General features: G+C 35.6%; 2 protein-coding genes across 2 annotated transcripts in view; one reads left to right on the forward strand and one right to left on the reverse strand.

The window, feature by feature from the left end:
* The window catches only part of LOC118747997, a gene marked incomplete at its 5' end in the record, with an annotated part of 36,334 nt that overhangs the window by 13,836 nt on the left and 3,939 nt on the right, over positions 1 to 18,559 (forward strand).
* On the reverse strand, positions 16,685 to 17,905 carry LOC118747998. The gene is made up of 2 exons (XM_036482254.1): positions 17,406 to 17,905; positions 16,685 to 17,337 (listed from the first exon to the last, which is right to left on the reverse strand). The coding sequence occupies exons 1-2, from the start codon at positions 17,886 to 17,888 to the stop codon at positions 16,771 to 16,773; spliced, it is 1,050 nt and encodes a 349-aa protein (XP_036338147.1). The 5' UTR covers positions 17,889 to 17,905; the 3' UTR covers positions 16,685 to 16,770.

Raw genomic sequence — 18,559 nt, forward strand, 5'->3', positions numbered from 1 at the left:
TATTGCACACCGTCAATTATACTAATCTCACCTCACTTTTATTTCAACGTGATGCACGTGTGATTTGCATAAAGTGTTTGTTGTTTTAATCAGAAGACATTCGAAATATTTCAATGACTGATTCGTATTGATTTTCTGCACGATCGATCTCGAGGTCGCAGTGCTCTATTCCAACAATAAGTTGCAAAAAAGCAAAATTGTTGACAGTCAATATCATCGTAAAATATTTTTTCTCAATAAATACTTTGTGATTAGTTTCCCTTTAAGGTGAGCTGTAATTATTCATTGTGTCATAAAGTCGAATTCCTTTCCACCATAATCAGCAATTGAAGTGAATCAAATGCAAAATGCTTAGCTTAGCGAAATCACAATTCCTATTGAATTACTTCAATAAAATTGATTGTTTATTGTAAAACCGTAAGAAAGGTAAATAATGACAAAAACAACAATAACAATATCCATAGCAATAACAATGCGACACGCAATCAGCCATCGTTTAAACGGTTTATATGTACGTACATACAAATGTACATTAGGGTGGTCCAAGAACAGTAAAGTCGGAATAGTAATGCTCTCACCCCCTAGGATTTTTCTATATCGAAAAAAGTATACCCCAATTTTTTTCATTTTGAAATATAAAATATTTAGTGGTCGCTCAAAGCGCTCAAAGTTTTCCATGTATTTTTATATGGCAAAAATACAATTTTTCTTAGAAATTGTATGGAATTCTTGAAAATCAATATTTTCCGATCGTAAGACTCTGTTTCTCTTCAACAGATTCCCAACAATAATACCCAGTTATTTTTTTAACAATTTTTTCTTAGTAACTATATTTTATAGGTCCGTCAAACCCAACAGAAAATGCCAGAAAATGCAATGGGGGGGATAAATAAAAAATCTTCATTATTAAAAAATGGTTAAATAAATAGTTGAATATTGTTATTGGAGGTCTTCTGAAGAGAACCAGAGTTTTCCGATCGAAAAATATTGATTTTCAAGAATTCCATACCATTTCCACGAAAAGTTGCTTTTTCCCCATACAAAATACATGGAAAACTTTGAGCGCTTTGAGCGATATCTAAATATTTTTTGATTTCAAAAAAAAAAAAAAATGGGGGTATACTTTTTTCGATATAGAACAATCCTAGGTGGTGAGAGCATTAAAATTCCGCCTTTACTTATTTTGGACCACCCTAATGTACATACTTTGTATATTCCAAGAATACAAAATTATTTGATTACCTTAAACGCACAACGCTCATAAACTAAACAACGTTAGGGCGAAAAAAAAGAAGAAAAACACAAATAGAAAACTACCAAATCTCAAGTTTCTAATTTGCTTTGGTTTCAGATAAATCCATTCCTACCCACACAGATCGAATTTCTGTCGCCAGCGCACACTGCTTAAGAGCATTTTCGGCCCAGCTGCCGCCCACGGTGCGTCGCAGTTCTTCAGTTCTGCGCGTACCGATCGTTGATGTTGGTTTAACTACAACACACACCACGGCGGCACCACTAATCTGGCCGACATGAGCCCATGATTTTGCAATGAGGCTCTGATTATGCTCTAATGTTACACTTTTGGCAGCAGCTGTCAGTGGAATCTGATACAGGGGGCGGCGCAGTCTGGCTTTGGCGGCCATTTTTTATATATATCGGTTTATTCTAATGCCGTTAAGTGGCTGGTGGCTGTTGGCTGATGGCTGTTTGCATCGCGAACACTCTTTCAATTAATTTTTGCTTCATATTTTACTTCCTTGTCGATTGGTGGCTTTTGTGCGCGATAATTCCAATGACAATTGATTGAAGTAGCTGTCTGAGCTAAGCCGAGTGCTCTTAAAATGACTCGATTTGAAATACCCACACCAGCCTACAGAAAATCCGTTTATTTACTTATAAGCTGATTTTAATAAAATATTGTTTGTTCTTATTTTCGTGTTGCCTCATTCTACATACTACTTATGTGTATGTATGTATGTACTCGCACATGCAAAAACTCTAAAGCCGCCCACACCGTTTCTCAACTTCGCGCTTGTTTTGCACATTGGCCGCCCCCATTGGCGAAATTGTTCACCTCACTGACAATAGTATTTGGCAAGTCTTAATTAACGACAAAGCGCCGTCAGCGCTACCTGTGTGAGATGGGAGTAAACGGCGGGTGGCGATGCAATTGCTCATACGCCTTAGTAACCCACATTGTAATTTCTATAAATACATCAACGTGAGCGCTTACTACTTACCTAACTTGCACATGCATACATACATATCAATTACAAAATTCTACAAAAAGCAACCTGCAAACGAGCTAAGATCTGGGTGGACGTGTTCGTGTTACAAATACAAAAAAAAAATATGTCATTCGACGGCAGCCGATGGGCGGCAGCTAATAAATTGCGTCACTTCGTAAAGAGTGCAAATAGTTTATGATTATATGAATAAATGTATATACTACATATATGTAGATGTGTGCATGTAAGTTTGTGTGTACCAATGCGCCATATATGTATACATATACTTAAATAATAGCAAAGTTAGTTTTGAAAATTTTATATTCTCCGGGAATCTTATATATATATATATACATACCGCGTTTGTTAGCTAACAAAAAATCCGCAACAGATGAATTGTGCCAACAAATGCGAAATTAAAGTGAATATCGTTGGAATGCAAGGTGTTTTGGTTGATTGAATAAAAGCAATTAAAGATTAAATATTACAACAACAACAAAAAACGCACAAAAAATCTTGACTTTGTAATTTCTTAATTCACTGGAATTCGACATTTATTTTCTTAATCAAATCTTTCTTAATAATAAATAAAAATAATAAATATTTCAAAAAAATCCAACGATAAATCGATGGCCAGTTCGAAAACGCCTTACTTCAGAGTTTGATTTCAGAATTTTATTGAGAAACATCCTCTCTCAAAATTTGCTTGAAGAACGCCACATCTCAGAATTCGGTTCAAAAACGACGTATCTCAAATGAAATTGTATTGAAAATATGCTGAGATAGGGCGTTCTTTAACCAAATTCTGAAAAGACAAAGTTTAACCTCAAGTGGGCGTTGTTTGAGCAAACTAAAATTAAGATTGAATTACAAAAAAAAAAAAAAAATTAGTAGAACAGATGTAATAAATACCACCAGAGATATGATTTCTATTAAAAATTTACACAAAGATACCCATCTACAACGAAAAGGTGTATTTTTAAGTATAGAAAATCAACTAAAATATTTTGAAGTTTCAGTATAATTACACGCGAAACTATGGGTAAATTATAGTAAAACTGCATATTTAGTTTTTCTATCTGACGTCAGGATTTTTTTTAAAAGGATTTAAAATTAAAAAAAAATTGATTATTTCAAAAAATTATTAAAAAAAAAAATGCAGTGCAATGTAGAATAACAATAAAAAATTATATAAAATTCTGCAGAATTATAAGAGAATAAATTTTTTGGTGCATAAGTACGGATGGGTATGGAAAATTCCCTTTACAAATTTTGTCCTTAAATATCCTTGAAAATTTGCAATATTTATTTTTGAAAAAAATTATTGTTTGAGGACTAATATACACACAAGGTCATTTTCAAAACCTATTCGCCCTTGTAAACCAAAAAACTTTATTGTTTTAAATTGTACAGAATTTTCTCTCTCATTTGGTACACATATTTTTATTCTACATTGCACTGATTTTTTTTTAAATAATTTTCTGAATTAATCATTAATCATTAAAATTTCAAAGTCCTTTGAAAAAAAAATCCTGACGCCAGAGTGAAAAGCTAAAAACGCAGCTTTACTATATTTGGCCCATAGTTTCGTGAGTATATCGATTGTTTCGTGTGTTTCGAAATTTTTTTGTTTTTGTCACACGGTGTTATAAATTGATTTCTGAACATTGTCACACCTCACATACAAAACTTTTCAGTCAGGGTTTTGGGGATATCCGTTATCTTAATGAGTTATCTTATTCTACAAATCCGGGAATGAATTTTGTTCACCTAGGTTGTTCCATACGATGCACTGTGCACAGCCCAATTTTGGGACACCCTAATGTATATTGACTCGGTTTTTCCAAACCGGTTTCCATCGGGGTTTTTTTTTTAGATATTTATAGGCGGTTTTTTGAAATTTTAATTTTTCGAGTTTTGAATAAACAGAATTTTTTGATCGAATAAACCGGTTTATTTAATTTCATACAAATCTCGACCTCTCAATAAAAGTTTTGATTTTTTCGAAGTTTTCAAGGCTTTTTCCAGTTTAAGAGAAACCCCTAAATAGTTTTTAAATTATATCCTAGGTGATTTGGGGAAGAACATATATTTGATTCCAATAAATAAAGGTTTGCGACTTAAGCCTTTTGTACGTGCTTGGCCGAACTTCTCCTTCAGTTCGTGCTCTGCTTTTTGATGTTGGGACACAAATGAACCACCTCCGAAGAAGCGTTTTTATGGCGGAAGTACACTCGGAGGTTTGCCATTGCCAAAAATTTAACCATGGACCTCCCGAGTGGCAACAGGTACCTCTAAGCACTTGGCTATGGTGGCAAGAGCACTACTGAAATCCGAAAAAGTCAGACTAAATGCAATAAAAAGTTGAAATACGATCAAACGTGAATTTACTTTTGATGTAAAAAAATTAGAACTTATATAAGTCCACTCTTTTCTAAATAAAAGCTATCCTTACTGTTAATAGTTTTTTTTGTGTTTTTTGGTCATGACTTCATACCAACATAGTCATTTTTACACTATGAAAACTATGTAAAATAAAACCGGTTTATCCGGGTTTTTCTTAATTTCAAAATCGGGAAGCGGTTTTTCTTTAAATAGCAATTTTTCGAACAACTCGAAATACGGTTTGATAAAGGCGAATATTCGAACACCCTAGTACATATATGTATATATAAGCACATGCACGTACACATAAATTGTATGTGCCTTTCTACACGCAAACATAAATCTATCCAGTCATAAATTAAAAAAAATGTGTTTATTACTGCCAGTAGCTGCTTTCCAGCTGTCAAAAAAGACACGGAGCCAAACAAACTAAATTTAAATTAAATTAAATCCTTCACTCAAAAAGTACATGATAATATTTGATGCGTATTAGCACACGAAAAAATGTGCAGAATTTTAATAAATGCTTACCTACGCCGTATTGGTGGTATCTTTTCATACATTTATATAAAAAAAATATTTTGTTATTGAAATTCAGCTCATCCGCAAAAATATATTTATTAACAGTTTCCCAGAATTTGAATTGAACTTGCACACGTACTTAGCTATAAATGTGTTTATTTATGAGGAGATTGATATTTGCCAATAAATCTTTTCCTTCACTCCATATTTGGTTGCAGCATTTTCTACCTACCCACTTTGCAGCTGCAGCCAATCAACAACAATCAAAATAATAAAAGCTGAACGCTAAACATTAAATATTACTTAAACCCGTCAGCCATAAGTCATTGCCAACAATTTCAATTCGTCCGTACATTTTGCGCTGCCACACGGCATTCTTCGTTTATGTTGCACTTTAGCTATTATATAGCTGCGATTGTTGCTTACATATCAGTGAGCTATCGGCATTTTACAATGCGAACAAAACGTGAATTGTGGCAACGGCACACACACACTCCAACACTCCAACAATGCTTAGCGAATATAAATAAAATGAAAGAGTGACACATTTCGACTGCCGGCACAACCCTTCAAGCCCCCTTCGATGAGCCAAATACAAACACACACACATACATACTCGTATATACGGTCACGCAGTACTCCCTACTTTACATTGGTGGTGGTGGCTGGCTTGGCGTTGCAATGAGCTGCTTGATTGCAGCGCCGGTAATTTCCATTGTCTTAGCGCCCCATACATTTGATTTTTATTGAATTTTCTTTCATTTGTTTCAACACATTAATACTGTAAATGTGTTAGTGTGCATTTATAGTTTGTAAAAATGCAGCTTGCGGACAATAAAATATGCCGGCCAAGCCAGCGTGTGAAGGCGAATGTGGCACTTAAACGTGCAACAAGCCGGCGGCGAAGGAGAGACCGAAAAGAGTGAAAGTGCCTCGTGTGCAGCAACGACTACAGCCGGAGCAATTGTGTTTGAGACCTTGTTGTTGTTGTTGTTGGTGGTAGCGAATTTTTCTTTATTTATTTTATTTTTTTTAATTTTGTAATTTGGCATTCTCATATACATACGTATTTTCTAAATTTTTTTTTCTATTTGCCGATTATCTTACATTATCGGTACGTTACGGTGCGATTCTCGTCGGCAAAATTGCATGTACGCATGCAATATGTTGGCAATCTAAGTGCATAAGTATGAAGCCGCAACAACCACAATCGGCCGCTAAAAACGCGCTACGCCAACGCTAACGCTATGACTGGCAACAATGTAACCAACGTATATATGTAAATGCATAAGTGCGAAAAGAAGAGCAAACACATTGTTTTTGTATATGTTTGCATATTTTTTTTAAAGCATTAACCTACCTGAAAAAGGCTGAAAGCTGTGCCAATGTCTACATTAAGTTGCAATTAAACCAAAATTACTTTCAAAGTATTATTGAAAAAATTGCATTGGAACTACGTTTTTGAGAACATTTTGTATTGTTACTAATAGCGTATTTCCATAGAGTCTTAGGTGTAGTTTACACTTAACATCAGCATTCATATAACTGTTGTTGTATAAAAGTGTCTTCACGTTCACTTCAGAACGATGTTGAAGTGGAAGCACACACTGGGTAACATTCGAGACCATATACATATGTACATATATATCTGTGGTCATAAGCAATAACCACCTAAGTCGACTTAAAAAAGAATTGAGTTATATATTCTATCGCATTCTGCAACTACTATTCCATGTGTATGTGAAATTCCCATCTCGCCAGCTAGGTTAGAGTGAAAACTTGCTAAGTCCATTTTTTATGAAAACTCATATTTTGATATAGGAGGCTAGAGAAATTGAATACGCATCGTTTCGAAAATTATAAAGGTACTTGTTTTATTTTTTCCTCTTCATAAGCAATAAAAGGAAAATTTGCTAAGTCCAAGAGAAGCACCACAAATGCAATAAGGCCAAAATAATACGATATCTTTTAATAAATATCGAATCCTTCTGATTCTTATGGAGTTTTGCTTTGCTTTAAACGCGCAAAATGTTTGATTCAAAGTCTTGCGAAATAGTAAAAAAAATGGCTATAGGAAGATTTTTTCCTCTCCTGTAAAATTTTTAAAATGGGACTTAGCAACTTTTCTTTCTAAGCTAGCGATATACATATTTTGGTTTCCCCATAAGGTTAGCATTACAATCCAAATGTCTAAAACGCTTTTTTTCGAATGCAGGTTTTTCGACTTAGGTGGTTATTGCTTATGGCCACAGATATATTGTAAAGGGCATTTTCAAAGCAAATTTTGGGAATGCTCCCCTAAAGATAATAAACACATTTCTTTTAATTTCAGGTGCCATATTGGATCGACCATTTTGGTTTTTGTTATTTTGACTTCAGATTCGAATTCAGCGACCTCAAAAGCCCCTGTAAACCTCAGTATGCCAATTATGGGCACAAAATGGGTATGCAATATTACTGCGCGTAGTTAGGCTTCCCTTTTCTTCTTTAGAATATTTTCTCCGCTCTCAGTAGCAGTGTGACCGCGGACTTGTGAAAAATTGTAGCACAGAGGAGACTTAAAATATTTGCCATATCAGTATCAGTACGTATCAGTTTTTTTATTTTACGTATCAAAGTATAAATATGGAATAAAACCAATAATTTTTGTGAAAAACCATTTTCCAAACTAACTTAATATTTATTGAATGCAAAAAAGGTACACCATTTGTTCTATTTGTTTTGATTAAGTTGAGATCTGAGAAAATGCGCGGTAAAGTAAACATAACAGATTAAAAATAAAAGAAGGTAGTTCGAAGAATAAAGAGATATTTAAGCATTTTTAAGTCAAAACTGTTCTATAAAAATATGACTGGAACGCCATCTGTTTTATTATTGGATTTTAAAAGTTGCCATTGTATTAAAACCTCCCTTTGTCGCTTTCTTTGTGTAAAATAGGAAAATGGTTTAAAACTGTTAAAAATGTCGAATTCACTCTTTCTCTGTGTGACAATGGATCAACACGTGCAAGCTTTTCAAAATTTCACTATTAATATCCAATCTCTTTTTATTTGCAAACAAAGTTCACTACATATAATGTTGCTGGGTATTTTTGTATTGTTAAAATTTGTATCTCACTTGAATGTGCTTTTGATATATAAATATGTCTCTGCTGCAGAAATAATCTATACATCTTTAAGAGGTAAATGATTATCTGGGTTACAAACGTCTATATCAGCTGGGTTGCTTGGCAAACAATTTGGTTTGAAAAAAAAAAAAATCGAAAAGTATCAAAATTTGTACCGTACAAAAGAAAGAAGTGTCCCTCCGAAATAAAATGTATCACTTTTCATCCATTTGGAACAAAACCGTCACACTGCTCAGTAGCACTCGTACGTGTTGCGCTTTATCGTAGCATTACTTTATTCAGTGGCATTCCTCAGCGGTAATTCCATAGTTTGTCCACCTGGCCCATCCCTGGCATTACATGGATGGCGGTGAGGTCAGCCTAAGATTTATCGATAGTTCTTAAGACCCTCGCGTAGTGGTTTCCGAACCAAGCGCACAGCCAGAACCTGTGCCATAATCCGTACTACTTTTTGGCCGCAATTCTGTTGTTAGTTCTGTGTATCAATCGGTTGACTCCTTTACCGGCTTCTATCCGAAAGTAAAATTCCATTGAGTCCCCCAATTAAAACTTGTTATAAAAATGTTTTTAAAAATTTTAGTATTACAAATACATACATGTAGTTATTGCAACTGTTTTATTGCTGAACAATTAAGTGCTTGTAGTTTATGCCACACTTGGGCGCTTTTATTGCGTTTTCGTTTCATATTTGTGTGTTGGGTTTCGCGTGATTGGAACGCGATTAAAATGCAACAGATCGTTTCATAATTGCTGCAGTTTAGGCCTAGACGGTGCCGCTAATACGAAATTAATCGTCGTAATTGTTGATAGCCGTGGGCCGTAGGTGACTGCACAACCAACACAAAAAAACCAAAAAAAAAAAAAACAAACCAAACAACTCGAAAAATGCAAACATTATCTATAAATGACACTAGCAGTTGTGGTGAAGGTGTTGTTGCTGGTGGTGGTGGTGGTGGTGGTGGTGGTGTCGGCAATGACAGTGCACGGACGGACGATTAGTGCGTGAGCGCCAAGCAAATGAACCCGTTTAGTTTATGCACTCAAAGCGCCGCTGACGTTTAACTCCTTTAAAACTCCCCGTCACTTAGTATTTGCTGACAAATGTTCGGTTGGCGCATCGGCGCAGGTGAGAAACTATTTGTAACATATGTACATACATACATACATACATGTATATCGTACTGCACTAAATTGTTTTGTATGTTCGGCGTGGCTGGCGTTAAATGTTAATGACGACAAGCGAAGCGTACAAAGTTCGTTTATGAGGCAGCTTGGCGTAAATATTTGCATTCGGCGCGGCGTCACCATCATCGTTGGTGTAGTTGTTGGAGCAGGGGAAGGGAAGACACGCGTAGAATTGAGTGCCACTCTCGGCAGGCACGTTCGCACCTGAAGTCTTTCGTTTTGACAGCGAACAGCGAATACTGAAGAGCGAACGTGGGCGAATTGCATTGTTTAGCTGCTAGTTGCCCGTTACCGCTTTCTTTTCACTCAAATAACTTCTGTTGTGCTCGTACGCATTAGTCTAGTTTACAATTTCAAATGACTTACTTACATGCTTTTATTTTTATTGCCCATGCATTTATATTTTATTGCATTTAACTAAATAAATGTGCAACCTAACCGGGTTAATGTGTTGTGCATATGCGAGCTGATTGCGGTCAGCCGGACTTTATTTACATATGTAGATACATACATATGTACATGATATACAAGTAAGTGCACGTATGGTGGTGTGTTTGTAAAAAAAATTGTGCAAGTAAGTTGGCAATTATGCAATTCGTAATTTAGTTGCAAATACAAGAGGACGTATGTACGTAACATCAAACGTTTAAAAAAATACAGAATTATTTCAAAATTTAAATTTTGTGGGAAAATGCAATCAAAGTTTGATCAATTCATACAGTTTGTGCATGGTACAATTATTACTGGTATTGGCTTCCCAGAGAGCGCATATTCCGAGCTGTCTTATTTGAAAAATATTATTGTTGCCCACACCAAAAGGTTCACTGCAAGGGAAAATGGATATTTCCATACCACATATACCATATATGTACACTAGGGCGGGTTGATTTGTATGGATGAAAAAAAAAAAATAAAAATCGTATAGCAAAAACGTAATCTACATTAAATTCAAAGAAAATTCTCTGAAGAAACCATGGGTCTAAAATCAAACCCTAATCCGCACCTCTCGACTTTAAAATTTTGTTCCTCTTCTTAGGCTAAAATTATTTTCTCTTTTTGAAATATATTATGTTTTATTATATTATATTATTGTTTATGCAATACAGGTTTTGTTTTGAGACTAATCAAAATATTCAATTATCAAAAAAGCAGTTGAACCCCAATATGCATCTCCTCTGATTTGCGTACTTGGGTGAATATTTTTTTTAATGAAAAAAAATTTTGAGTGTAGAAAGAATATAAATTGCAAAAGAACTACCTTACTAAACAATTTTATTCAGAAAATTCGATTTCTTTTTGGAAAAACCTACTTTTTCTAACATTTATTTTTTTGGCAAAGGCGGCCATATAAATTTTCAAGTCGAGAGGCGCGGATTAGGATTTTATTTAAGATACACGGTTTCTTCGGAGAATTTTCTTAGAAGTTTATGTAGTTTAGGTTTTTGCTATACGATTTAAAAAAATAAATCCACCCGCCCTAATGTACAAGTATTTTTTTAAACAAACGTTTATGCAGAGAAGTTATGTATTTAATTTACAAAAGCCGAAAAATAAACGTTTGCTTAGTAAACAAAAGCAAAACTCTCTGGGTAGACAATACCTGTGAATAATTGTACCATGCAGTTTGTATAAAAAAAGACAGATGGAAAGACACACAAATCTTCGCCATTTTTGGGAAATTCAGTCATTAGTTGGGCTGAACATATTATTCCCTTTCTCGTTTTTCTTAATGGCTGTCGTCCCCCGATAGGCAATTGCACACCTTCTAGTGTACTTCTGCCACAAAAACGCTCTTCATAAGAAACTATTCGGAGGAAATCGGTCAAATTTACTAGCTACGATGCTACTCAATTAACTGAGAGTTATGCAAAGGCTAAACGAGATACCGTAGGACGATATTGGACCTCAAACTGTTGTGAAATTGCATTGTTAAAGAAAGGCAAAAGAAAAAAAAAACGATCAAAGTTCATGCAAAAAAATGCTAACCGTTGCGTGGGCGCTCATGAATTGGCGCTACACTGCAGTAGTTAGATCAATAATACTCTATGGAGCTTTGGGGTGGTAGACAGCGTTGATGAAACAGTATATGTTAAGCCCTTGAAAAATAAAACATATGGCAGCCCTCTGAATGAGGTCACTGATAAAAACTGAACTTGTCGTCGATAGACTTCGAGTTACAGTGAAATCAGCTATACGGTTTGCGACGCCAGATGAATTTAAGCAAATAAACTGCGAGCATAGCTTGGTTGGCAGTAAAATGCAACACGAAACTGTGGACCAAATATAGTAAAACTGCGTTTTTAGTTTTTCTCTCTGACGTCAGGATGTTTTTTAAAATGATTTTGAAGTTTAAAAGATATGATAAATTCCAAACATTATATTAAAAACTCAGTGCAATATAGGATACAAATATAGGTATCAAATGGAGGAGAAAATTTTGCAGAATTAAAAAAAAATTAAAATTTTGGTTTGCAAGGTTGAATAGGTAATGAAAATGCACTTTTAATTAATTAATTTTATTTTTTTAAGTTAATAAAGTTAGAAGGATGAATTTCGAGGATGTGGGTTTTTCAAAAATAATTATAGCAAAATTTCCAGGATATTGAAAGATACAATTTTAAAAGGATATTTTCAATACCTAATCGTTCTTATGCACCAAAATATTGAACCGGCCTTAATTCTACCGAATTTTTGCTTTAATTTGATACTCACACCGTTTTTGTACATTCCGTTGAACCTTTTAAACATTTGTCAGATTTTTTAAATTTCAAAGTCCTTTAAAAAAATCCTGACGTCAGGGAGTTCTTCTATATTTGGCACACAGTTTTGCGAATATATTCATTTTGTTATGTGTAAAATTTACTGTCGCACGGTGTTATCATTTAAGCTGTGGCAAAAAAAGTAGTAATTGAGATCTGATTTAAATAAAATTTTCCATAGAATGAAGAAGTACACATAATGGCATAAATTAACGAAGTGGTAGAAGTTATCTGAATTTATTAATAAGTAACTCATGAGAAATCAAAATACTAATGATATTTTGAATCGCCTACTTAGTTAAAGAATTGACACCTCCATACACAGTTGCACATAAAATATTACACCCCACAAGCCCTGAAACTAGTTGTGATTACAACATCAAAAACTCAGGTTTTACAAAAATGAAACAGCGAGTCTCATTCATACATTTACATATGTATGTACAAACATATCGAGCCCTAACCGCCAAAATAACGTAAGCGATATTTTTTTCCAACATTTTTTTTTGATGCAGAAATGCATCTAGATGCTCTAGGAATATTTCTGCATCAAAAAGAAAATTTTGAAAAAAGTGTCGCTTACGTTATTTTGGCGGTTAGGGCTCGATATGTACAAACATATGTACACATATGAATGTGCATATGTACAGACATACATACATATTTTGAGCTAACTGAAATAAGTTGCTGCATCGCTGTTGTTTGCAATCATTGCAATATTTGCGGCTACAATTTGCTCATAAATAGGTGCACCAATACCAATACATGAAAAATAGCAGTATTTATGAGCAGCGTGGGTATTGCGACGGTAATCGCCAATCGCCTCGCCTGCAGCCACACTTGCGATTATTTTTAAAATATTACATCGGTTTTTGGAGCAAAGTACACACACACACACAATGGTAGACATTGATGGCTGCCAACTGCTTCCGACGACGATTTCGCTTGCTGACCGCTGCCCACTTGGCGTGTACACAGAGTGGAAAAGCCCGTTTGGCCAGTGCACTTTTTGATTTTCGCAGCGCGTTGTTACCATTTGCTTCCACACATCCTGAATTGAGGAAAAAAATAAATGAATACATAATTTTTATGGAGAAAAATATGCGAATCAAATAATCTGGCATCCGAGCATCGACTGTGTGCAATTTGTTGGAGCAATTTTGCAGCTAAAATAAATAATTGTTGTTGCGTGACTTTCGATTACGTAAGCAATGCTATAGTTACATGCAAGCATACATACATACACACATTTTTGTCTACGCTAATCAATGGCGAGTGAAAGATTTTCATAATTTGGTACAATCAACGATCCATTGTTCGAGTTAGCTCTCGACTTTGTGGTCTCTGAAGTCTTTTTGCAGCGAATTTTGGTTGCCCTAAACAAAGCGTTGAACAAGTTAATATTTGATCGAAGCACAAATACCAACAAAGCGATAAAATGTGGTGTAAACTCAATGTGTCAGAACAGCAATTCAGAAAAATGACCTCATAAATTTGATCTGTTTACGCTGGCGGGCATTAAGCAATAAAAACAATGACACAAATTGCCAAAAGACAAAATAACTGGCAAATGACAGACTTCAATATTAATAAGCTAAAATTAAAGAATTAGCAAAATTTAACAAAGGGGAAACAACTCATAAAGCATACAAATAAGGAAACGATTTTTTCACAGCTGTTAGCCAGCGGGCGATTATTAATTAAAAAATGGCAATATTTTGGGTTTATTTATTAAAGGTGCTATACTTTATGAAAATACGAAAATGCAGAATAATATTTGTCTTAGTTTTTAAGAAATAATTGGATAATGGGGAAAGGGAATGTTGTACATATGAATGTAGGCATTCGAAACAACTTTTCAATGACTCAATAGTTGTAGTTGAATGATCTGTTGTTGTTGGATTAATCGCTGGCTTTTTTCCACCTGCCGCCATATAGTCGAAACACTGTGCGCCGCTTTAATAAAGGTGTTCATATTTTGATTTGAGATGGTAGTTGAAATTAAATTTTACCGTACGAAATTAAAATAAAATATCAGACCATCAGTATCGAACAAAAGGTGTTTGAAATGGCTCCCTAATTAATTTCGATTAAATGCAATCGGCAAAAGGAGGCCCCAACACCGATGTTAAGAAATTCACAGTCAAAACAAAACATTACCACCCCCCACTTCACTTTACATACATACATACATACATACATACATCGTAGTTAACAAACTTGATTTATTATAAGTAGCACTTATCGCGGGTAGTCGCTCGTAGCCCCAGCTATTGACCACAACGTCAATTGCCATGGCCACTGTCACTACTTTTTGTGTTGTTGCCCTCCTCTCTCATTCCTCCGGCTGTTGCATAATTGTGCACTACACTCATCGCGCTCGTTTATTACTACTGTTGTTTGTTGTTTGTTGTTGTTATTGTTCGTGTAGTTACCACCATATAGTCGTAGCCAACTGCAACTGGCAAACGCAATCGCTCGGGCTAATCTTCACGACGACGACGAACGGAAATGATTTAATGCAAATAAAGGCAAAATGAAACCACCTTCCATATTCCATACAATGATCGACCGCAGACGATGCGCAGCAACTGGTTTGATTTTTTTTTTTTTTTTTTTTTTATTTGACGCTCGTGCGCCAATCGAGCGTTTCTTGTTTTCCGCTGGCGCCTCGAAGCCACAATGGCCAAAGTCAACAGCAGCAAATCACAGCAACAACAACAAAGAAACAAACCACACTCGCTACAGCAAAGCCATAAAGTCTGCAAGCTTTTTGTTTACATTCGCAACGGCTGCTTCGATCTCCGCCGCTTCTGTCTCTGCACTTGCCATCCCATCTGCCTCTCTGTGTGTTGCCATTTGCAGCTCATCCACTTCGGATTTTTTTTTTGTTTGCTGAAATAGTTTTGTGGAGCTGCCGGTTTTTATTTGTTTACATTTTCGAGCGCTGAAACATTGTGGCTGATATCGACCCTGTGATTGTTGTTGTTGCCATTGGCCGCATCTTCCAAAGCAGCTTATCCACTTGTTGACACGTTGACGTCACACCATAACCAATCAAGATGCCATTGCTTGCGTACAAATATACTCGTTCATACATACATATGTACATATGGAGTATGTGGTCAATAAGTGATGAAGCGTAGCGAAAAGAGGCATGTTTGGATAATTTTTGTGAATGAATGGCCATTTGACGGTAAATTATTTGAGTGGATGAGCGCCGCCGCGTTGATTGAGTGAGTCCTAATGGTGCGTGAATGGCCGATCGAGCATGTTTCATTATACTATATACATATTTTAATTGTGTATGGCTAAATATTTGACGCTTGTTGTCACATCTTGAGTTGCGTAGAGTAATACACGTCGTATGAGTGATTCGCCATTAAACGGACGGATGCAATTGTTTGCATTTGTGTGTGTGGTAGCAAATTGTTTCAACTCGAATGCTTGAAAACAGGCGATAAAATCGTTCACTGTTGGTGGGAAAAAATAAAAACAGATAAAAAAAAAACGATTGTTCAGAGATATAAAATTAATGGTAAATGCTTGGTGGTGCAGCTGATACGCCATAATGGCCGTATTTTTCACATTGGTAGTAGTAGGTAGGAACCACAATACACGTTTTTTTTCAGTTACTGTGGGCGAACAAGAATCCAGTGGCAATTTGCTAATGGCAAATGTTATACAAGTAAATAAATAAGAATATTGAAGTGCATGGCCTTAAAGTAAGGTAAATGAATAAAGTATGTATAGCTGATTCCGCGTTAATATATTTACTTACATATGTACATATTTATGTATCCACTTAAGTTGGTAAAAATATACATATGTATGTACATTTATTCTACATTATAGTTTTATTTGACTCTGAAAATGCTAAAGCGAATGTTTCTATACTTTTCCGAATTTGTTTTAAAATAAAGTTAAAAAATATGGCTTCAACAAGTATAATATATGCATACATACATACATACATACGATATTTACTACAGTACCCTGTCAAACGATTAGAAACAGTACTCAGATGTTTATAGTTTCAGCTGTCACGGGTGGGACACGCTTCACTGTTGAATTATTCTTAACTAACAATGTGAAAACGAAAATGCGATTGTGGTAAACATTTGCAATGAAGTTCTAACATTATGTAACAAACCCCAAACAAAACTTCAACTTTTGTAATTAAATATTAACAATTGTTGGCTTTTTTTGTTACGGGTGGAACAAGACCAATACTGTTTAATAATACTCATAACATAGATAAAATCACTCACACAATTTAATATATAACATAGTGTTATTAAAAGCAGATGAATTCTACTATATAACAAACACTTGAATTATGAATCGGAAATTATTTGACAGTACTTTCAACACAACCTACTCTAAGGTCACTCAAAAAATTTACTTAGAACTTGATTTCAAAACGTAGAAAAGATGATAAAAAATGCATTTAAAGCTTTAATTTGTTTTTTTTTTTTTGTTGATTCAAGATTTTTACATATGCGAAGAAAAATTGGATGAGCAAAGCCTTTTGGTTAAATCTTGCTCCAGTCTATTTCAAAAATTACTCTGGTGAATTTTCACCCTTTTTCTCGCTTCCCTCTGAGCTGCTACTCTTCACTTCGTCCTTTTCATCTTTCTTGCCATAGTCCGAAAATGTGAGATTCACGTCGAACGGGCTATGTCGAAATACGCCAATCGGAGTGTAGTTGTATGGTATGGGCCAAGGTAGCAAATCCGTATCCAACACAACCGGTATGCGATTGTACATAAGTGCACGACGTTGCACGCTGCAGTAGAATCGGCTGCACGCCAGCACAAGTTCAATGCGCTGCACCTCGGGCAGAAGTCTGTTGAATATATTTGCTGGCAAGAGTTCTTCCGCTTCGAGAGTGAGGCGGCTCCCTGGAGCAACTGTAGTACCTTTCAGCGAAGATGTGGCTGGGTGAATAGAGACTTCCAGTTCGTTCTGCACCTTTTCCGCCAGTCCTTCGCATAGCTCGTGCAATTTTTGCTTGATCGTCAAGTGTTGTTGTACCATTAGCTCAATGTCGGTTATTGTGTGGGCTGGAAACTTTTCATTGATGTTAATTTGTGCTGCCCGTCGGCTATGGAACGCTTGAAAATAAGTCTGCAAGAGTCACAATTCTCATTTTCTTTTGTTGGAATGTTGGAATGTTGGTTTGCGTTGGCACTTACCTCTCCGGTGCGATCTTCAGTGAGGAAAACTTTGTTGGCTTGAAAATATTTATCAGCAATTGCACTTAAATGAGCACAGAAGCCGCCGACAATGTCTTCAACGCACTCAAACACGAGTATAGAGTAATCGCCCATGTATATGAAACACCCAGTGGGCTTATCACCCGAAATGCTATCATCGGCAAAGAGCTTTAAAATCCGTTTTAACTCCGCTTGAAGGTATATCTTGAAGTCGGCTTCCTCGACTCGCGACGACGGGGGCTCTACATTCAAATTGTTCTTCGCTAGTATGTAGATGCGTTGGTAGAATAGCCGACGTGATAGTTGCTGTAATTCATCGCGAACGCAGTCGACCAGCGATTTGCGGACGGTGTAGGAGAGTTCCTGTTTCTCTCGGAACACGGGCTCGTTAGCACGCGTACCACGACTGTAGCGCGCCAACTTATAAGAAATTATTGACGCATGGTGAGTGTTGGCAGGCATTTGCGCGTTTACTTGGTAATGCTACGCGTGTGAGAAACTATAAAACGATACAAATTTGTTTTCATTTAAAATTTCTTATTGCTTTTTTGCTAACTGAAGTTTATTGATTCCAAAGGTTCGCTTGGCTTTGTTTATTTTACAAAAGCATTTGTCACTTAGCAATGCTCAAACAAAACCCAGTGGTAGACTGCAGCGTACGATCGAAACAAATATTTATGCTGATATGATTAAATTGTAGGGTACCGTTACATGGCAAGCAGGGGTGGTTTTACCCCAATTTCAAATATTTCTGATAGTATGTTGTATTTATTTTTAAGAGATTGTTATGAGTATCAATTAGCGTTCATAAATTTTGTGTGTTAAGTACAAGTTAATCATTCCGAGTTTGGAACAAATTGAAGGATCGGCTACCGTGATGCATAAATGTGGTCATAAGTAGACCCATTTTGAAAAAATTTGTTATAAACGTATTTTTTGCTAAATTTTTATGGCAAATATCGATTTCGAGTCAAATCGCTTCAGTATTTACTGATTTATCGAAGATTTCGTAATTATCTAAATTACCGTTATATGAGAGGTAGCCGTGGTATCTGTCCTTAACTCAAAAGAAATACAAGTTTCGTTAAGACATCTCAATTTTTGCTCGAGTTATCGTTTGCACAAGTGGACGC

This window comes from Rhagoletis pomonella, unplaced genomic scaffold (genome assembly GCF_013731165.1).
Source record: "Rhagoletis pomonella isolate Grant_MI unplaced genomic scaffold, Rhpom_1.0 Rhpom_scaffold_00012, whole genome shotgun sequence".
Taxonomy (NCBI): domain Eukaryota; kingdom Metazoa; phylum Arthropoda; class Insecta; order Diptera; family Tephritidae; genus Rhagoletis; species Rhagoletis pomonella.